Raw genomic sequence first — 7,201 nt, forward strand, 5'->3', positions numbered from 1 at the left:
TGCCATTTCCTTCCTGTGACCCTGGTGTCACTCTCACTAGCTGTGAGCAGCACACATCTCCACAGCACTGATGTTCTTCCAGGGCCCTTTGGCAGAGTCAGGCACCAACCCATCCAATCTGCCCACAGCAACCACCCACAGACGCAGCTGGTGAAGGCACCACTGACAAACCCAGCTCCCAAAGAGATCTGAGCGCTCTGCAAACCTCAGACCTCCAAAACAGCAGCCCTGAGACAACACACAAGAGGCAGGTGTATAATTTCTTGGGTTTTTCTTTTAATTTTTTTTTATTCCTTCCCTTCCTTTGCCACAACACACACTTCGTATTAAATATCTTAAATATATTAATTTTTAAAAAGTATTAATAAAAAGCTACTGAAGGATGCAGCTGGCAGAGTGACCAAGGGCAGTGACCCATTGCAAAACATGGGGACATTTTGAAAACAGAAAACCCAGAAAACAAGTAACAAAAAAACCTGGCTTTTTTGGTTTTTTTGCATATGCACAGCTGGCTGGAATACCCTGGACTCTGGCATTATTGCAAAAATGGAAGGGGAAGCAGTAGAAAAAATATATTCCATTGTACCAACCTGTATGAGGAAGGGAGTTCAGAGCAAAAATGAGAAGGCTTTAAACATTTTTGGTATTTCAGATGTTCCCTCCCACACCCACTGCCCAATCACTTTTAGTCTTTAAGCAAGTTTTCTGGCTTGGGGTAGCCAAAGAGTACAAAATCTGCTTCATAAAGCTTGTAGAGCTGCTGCCTCCAAGCCAGTGGGATTTTGGCAAACCAGTCATCTTCCCAGCTGCTGGCAGTCCTGTTCCGGTAGCTGGGAGGGAAGCGAAGCAGCCTGTCCACTTTGAGGAGCTGCAACAGATAAGCAGCATCCTCATCCAGCGTCTCCAGCTTCCCAATGAAATCATAGTCTATCTGGCACGGATGGCACAGCCGGTAAACCTGCCTCCAGTGCTCATTGAAGGGGGCCATCTTCTCTGTCCTGGGATCCAGTAAGTACTGGATGAAGTCAGAAAAGGATACTTTGAGGCCTGCCCCAAAGGCCTCACTAACAGAGGTGGGAAGGTTGGTATGGTTGGAGTAGAGCTTCAGCATGGGGATGGCAAAACGCCGGTAGAACTCCTCATTCTCCAGCTCAAATTTGCTGCGAAAGGCAGAGATGAGGCGGACAAAAGGGTCCCGTACAAAGAGGAACTTAGTGTACTTCTTCAGCTTGATCTTCATGAGGTGCCGGGAGAACTTCCCATAACGGCGCCAGAATTTGTTGAAGGTCAAGTGGGTGCTGGTGTTGTGGACATGTTCCCGTGGGATATCCAGAGGGTTCCGGTATGGGACCCCCTGGTCCAGCAGGCTCTCGCTGAGCACAATCATCACTCGTTTCCAGTTGGTGCAGGCCACCTTGGGGACGTAACAGTAGATGATGCCGTGGCGGTCATCCACGATCAGGTGGTTGAGCTCGTAGTTCGGGATGTCATCAAAGGAGCGCTCCTTGGTAGGGAAGGTAAAACTGGAGTTGGCACAAAACTCCCGCAACGTTCTCTGCCTCTCTAGCTGCAGTTTCTCTTGGTCCAAGCTGTTTCTGGCATTGCGCGTAGACCAGTCATAGCCCCGCACGTTCTCCTCCAAATTGCTCACCACAGGCTTGTTGGAGCCCTGGACGAGCAGCTGCTCTGTTTTTCGGGAGACAGAGCTATTCTGTTTCAGGCTCGAACTAAGCAGCTTTGCCAAAAATTCATCCACATCTGGCAAGGCTTCCCAGTCTTCACCTGCCGTGATACCAGGGATGGCTCCGGGGGAATGAGGTCTGGAGAAGGACGTATGCAGGTAGAAGTGAGCCGTTCCCACATTGTCCCAGTACACGATGATCAGGAGGATCATGAAGATGGAGACCAGCACCACAGAGAGACGGAGGAGCCGTGCTTTGGTCATCCTGACACCTACTGTGATAGCTGGCTTTCACACAGATTCACCTCCGGCTTGCAGAGTGAGGCTTGGGATCCAGCATGGTGCTGCAGACCAGGAGCCTGGAAAGGTATCAGGGAAAAAAAAAGTTAATTGGACCCTTAATCACTCTGGTTTGGAGAGAATGACCTTGCACAATCAAGACTCATGGCAGGGCTGACCATTCATTTCCACATGGGAAGATTTGTGAGTCTGAAGTACCTGTAGACACTCCATGGAGAAGAGCTGACAGATCAAAAGAAGACATAATGTGTTGCAATTTCACCAGTTTCCAGAGCAAACTTTTTAAAATCAATCTCAAGCTTCTGGAGTCCCATGACTTCAAGAGCTCTGTTTTCATTTAAAAAAATATATATATAAAGATTTCAAGCCTACAGTTTACAGAGGGAAGATTGAGAGTATTAATACAATACAGCTATATACAGAAAGTATGCAGAGCCAACTACCTTTCAGACCTCCTTAATTTTTAAACATATCTAACAAGCAACAGGAAGAAATAGGGCTCAATCCATGATTTCAGCTTCTGGCATCACGCTGTGGCCTCATCTCCCCATGAAGATGCTCTGTACCACAGTGCTGAAAACAAAGACCTTGTCAGAGTTATAAATATACAGCTGAAGATGCCATTGCCTCCATGATGAGAGCAAGCTCCTGCTGAGAGAACATCACTGACCTGAACTCAGCATCTTATCTAGCTGTGTGAAGGCACCGAGTAGATGTCACCTGTACGACCTTTCTTGGTAGCTACTTCTTTTTGTCAAGAAGAGAGACTACAAGAACAGTTTTCCTACAAAAAACTCCACAGGGACACAGCCCCGATAAAAGCCACACATCAATAAAAATCTAAACTAATTATTACTTTTAACTGAATATTTCTGAGATTAAGGATGCTCTGGTAAATCTTTGTCCAAGTCTGGACTGTGTTGATTCAGGGCTCTCTTTTTCTGGTATAACATAATTTTTATTTCTATCATACTCTTCCCTAACAACTTGTGATCACCAAAGACAGGTGAGAAATCACTGTTAAAAGGGCAGCTCAGATGATCTTTTCTGGAGAGTACAGCAGGTTTTGGTTTTATCATTTACTTCAGTTATATCTTTATAGTATATCTTTATAGTTATATCACTATCACCTGCTTCCCTGCTGATTCCCAGACCCTTTCCACCAGCAAGCTCCTTCAAGGATATTCATCTCCCCACTCTGCTCCGTGTTTTCTTGAATCCAAAGTTTCACAAAGAGGCAGGTTGGCAAACCAGCCTTGCTCTCTCCTCAAGTGATCGAGGAGCCACTGCCTACAGCCAGGACAGAACGACACAGTAAAGTGTGGAGCAGATAGTTGATGGTTTCAGAGAAAAACCAAGGTTTGCTGTATTACAGTCTCTCTCTGCAAGGTTTAATGTCAAAAGACAAGCAAAAAGTAGTCACTCCAATCTCCTGCTCCCCTCCAAGCACAGTCCAGCCTCTGATTATAAACACCCAACAGCACCTACAGATAGAAAACAAGAGCCACCCTTTCTCCAGACATCCTTGTTCTTTCTAATGACTTCAGAACAAACCCTACAAACACCAGCTCTGAAAACCACAAGGTGAGCTGCCCTGAGAAGCTTTTCAAAGCAAAGACTGTGCCTCTCTTCCTCCCAAAACACAGAGGTTGCTCCCCAGCCAGTTCACACGCCACCCTTAAACAGCCCCAACCCCACCCTCCACATGGATGCAAAGAACCTGAATTCAGAGCCCAGAGATGCAAAAGTGCTGAGCTCTGCCGTTCCCAGGGGAAACACACACACACTCAGCATCTCCAAAGCTCACAGCAGCCTCGCACCGAATGACTTGTCTAAGGAACAATCTGGGTGGCTGTGCTTATGGCTCAGAGATGCAGTATTTCAACAAACAAAGTTCTTGTTTCAAACGCTAGACCAAAAGCATCAGACTAGAATTAAGTAATGAACAGAAACAATACCAGATATGGTTATGTATCAAAGTATTAGCTCAGCTTGTCCCAAAAGACATAAAAGGCAGAACCAAAGGTTTAGGGTTTTTCCACCCTGGTGTATTTATTTACACTTTGGAGTTAGGGAAAGTCAGAAATTCAGTGTAGCTGTGGCCTAAGATGTGGCTTTGCACTGCAACACCAAATGCTGTGTTTCCTGGAGCCAGGCTCTTACTCTACTTGCAAAGAGTTGCTGGAGGAACTGCAGACATAACACTTTGCACTCTGTGGAGCAAGAAGCAGGTATTACTCAGCAGTAATTCTCTACATTTAGCTAGTCGAGACTGAGGATGGAACAGATGTAAGAAGAAACACCCAGAGAGATGAGCACAAAGTTAAAGAAGGGGCAAATTACATATGTGCGTCAGCACTTCAGGCCAAGCATCTGAGTCCAGCAGCAGAAGATAATGGAGTGACGCTGCCAAGCCTACCGCTTGGCACACTTCTGGGTTTGCGTTTTGCCTGAATCTGTTCTTGCTTTCGAGCCGGTTCACTGTTCAGGGCAGGGACTGCTTCCTATTCTAAAGGAATAGGGTGCCCACTGCGCACATAATTCCTAGCACACTGCTTTTCCAATGCTGCTCCAGACCTTTATGCTAGCTGGAATGCAGCAAGCCTGGAAAGCTGCAGGGAGCATCCCCTCCTGCCGTCCCAATACCCAGCAGCTTCCACAGCTTCGGGCAGTGCAGCAGCCTGCTGGCACTTCTGCAAAGCTGTCCCACCTGGCACAGACAGATAACTTTCCCCTCAGCAGCAACAGAAGCAAAGGAGACACCATGTGTGATGCACACATTCCTCAGACGAAAGGAAGGAGGGCCCTTCGTCAAAGCCACCATCATAATGTGGCTTTACTGAGTGCACCCCAAGGGCTCCAGCCTGCTTTCCAAGACACAGCAAACAGGCCTGCCAGAGCCTTTGGCTTTTCCAAGACACATAGCATCGAGCAGCACAGGGTCAAAATGACTCCACTTCTGTTAACTCTAGCAGTGCCAGAGAGGAACCCTAGAAAAGAGCAGTAACACAGCTTAATTCCCCCTCACGAGAAAAACACTGCAGAAAACAGAGTGACTCTATTGACTATGATACATCCTCTTCCTGAGCGCTCCATAAAAGATGCCAGACTGAAAGCACAAATTAGAGGTCTCTGTGCACATCAGAGGGAACGTGCCTCTGTCCTCCCCTTGCCAGAATCAAAAGGAAAAGCCTCCAGGAGGAGCCAAGAATTTACATTCAAGTTTAACCCAAAGTCACCAGCCAACAAGAGTGTGCACCAGGATCCACACAAAGCTGCTTCTGTGACATGACACTGGCAAACTGGGAAACAGACCAAGTGCTATAATCACCCTGCAGAGTCCCCTGAGCAGCCATCCCATGACCATCTCCAACCTTGATCCTGGCTGGGGTGGGAACCAAGGACTCTTCTCCCCATCCCAGGCCAGAGAAAGACACTGAGGTCTGAGGTCATCAGTCCTATCCTCTCCTATCGCAAGCTGCATGTCAAATAACCACCTCTCAAACTCTCGTTTAAAACCATAAATGGGGGATGTGTCCCCAGCGCTCTTATTGCAAAAGCTATCGCAAATGCAACTCCTCAGGGATTTGGAAACATTATTTTTACTTCACAGCCCGGTTGTAACTGCCTGTTCTCAGGACAAACAGCAGCTTAAGTAATTCTTGCCTATATGACTATGTTCTCTCATAGCCTCTCTTTTGCAAAACGAAATAACTCCAGCTCACTTACAGGTGCAGTAAGGCCTCCAGAAAATAAAAGAGCTTACACATGAGTATGTAGTGGAGACGGGACAATAACTTCCCTCTATGAATGGCAATGGTTTTAAAGGGACTGTGCCTCCAAAAGCTTGGGTGCAGATTCCATCCCTTCTTGCTTTGTGTTTCCCCAGGTTTTCCCCTCTCCCACTGCTTCTAGCTCCCCACAGGGAAGCACAAGACACAGGCCAGGTGCTAAGCACCAGCTCACCTCCTCCAGCACCTACTTGTTCTAACATAAGAAGATACGGAATTTCAGGTAGCTTGCTTGGGCTTTACCTGCTTCTGAAGACAGAAAGAGGCAGAATGAGAACTTTTAAAAACACACAAAAAAACCCCAAATTCAAATGGATGCTTTCCCTTGGGGCACCTGCATTCACCAGCAACTGCTCAACCCATGCAGCTTTCTTTACCCACAGGTGATGGGAAGCACCTGCTACCAGTTACACCTAGGGAACAGGCAGGCTCTAAAGAAGTGGCACCAATTTAACCTCCTGCAGGTGCAGAACAAGGTCCCATTAGTCAAAGCAGATGGATGCTATACCAACAACCAGAAACGAACTTCATGCACTTGGCCATCATACAATGAATTACTCATCCCTACCTTTCTAAAAATCTAGCACTCTGTGCAGAGGGGGGAAGTTTTAACCCATGTAATGACATCAGCGGTTACATCTGTATAAGTGTACAGTGTAAGCAAAAAAATAGGGCTTGCACTGCGCGTTTTACCCCGACTTAGCACATATATGCTAGAGACCAGGAAAAGAACATCCTGATTTATGTAGCTATCCCAGCACCTTTCCTCTCACCCCTGCCACAAAGCCTGGTTTTCACGGGCTTGGTAGCAGCGGTTGCTATATTTCTAAGATTTCCAGAAGGAAACTCTCAAAACACAGCATGTCCTGCTCATTCATCACCTTCATCACAACCTTCAAGCACACCCATCGCTCCTGGCCTTACAAACACAGGAAGAGCCTCAGGAAACCTCGGTGCCCTACAGCCTTGGCCAACAAAATCCTACAGCATTTGTTCTGAGTTAACCCAGGCACCCAAAATCAGACCCTGCCCCTCACACTGCCTGCCTTTGCGTTGCAAACACCCGATTTAAGTGTAGTTTTCTATCGTTTATAGTTCAACTCTGCTCTGAAGTTCAATGCAAAAAGTTGAAGTGGGATTAATCACATTAACAGCCGCCTCCGTGAAGCGACACTCAAAGCCTTGCTCTATGGAGGAGCCTGTTTCCTGGGTTTGCTTTTGTAGCTGCTTGGACCGCAGACGGCTCCAGAGTCCAGAACCAACACAGCCTGCAGCACAACACAGGAAAACTGCACAGGCAAGCGGCTACTGACCCTCGGGCCCAGCGCCGGAGCAGGGAGAGCCAGCGCTTCACGGGTTGGGGAAGTGGAACTGCCCTCGCACAGCCGCCCGCCACCCCGCAGACCTCCAAGCACCCACAGCCCCAGCC

General features: G+C 47.5%; 1 protein-coding gene across 1 annotated transcript; it reads right to left on the reverse strand.

The window, feature by feature from the left end:
• Positions 1–265: 265 nt before the first annotated feature.
• On the reverse strand, positions 266–2,037 carry CHST12 (carbohydrate (chondroitin 4) sulfotransferase 12). The gene has a single exon (XM_010190694.1). The coding sequence runs from the start codon at positions 1,943–1,945 to the stop codon at positions 686–688; it is 1,260 nt and encodes a 419-aa protein (XP_010188996.1). The 5' UTR covers positions 1,946–2,037; the 3' UTR covers positions 266–685.
• Positions 2,038–7,201: the final 5,164 nt, after the last annotated feature.

This window comes from Mesitornis unicolor, unplaced genomic scaffold (assembly GCF_000695765.1).
Source record: "Mesitornis unicolor isolate BGI_N332 unplaced genomic scaffold, ASM69576v1 scaffold48128, whole genome shotgun sequence".
Classification (NCBI taxonomy): Eukaryota; Metazoa; Chordata; class Aves; order Mesitornithiformes; family Mesitornithidae; genus Mesitornis; species Mesitornis unicolor.

Coding starts and splice junctions, on each gene's coding strand:
- CHST12 (XM_010190694.1), bottom strand. CDS start 1,945: ATGACCAAAGCACGGCTCCTCCGTCTCTCTGTGGTGCTGGTCTCCATC.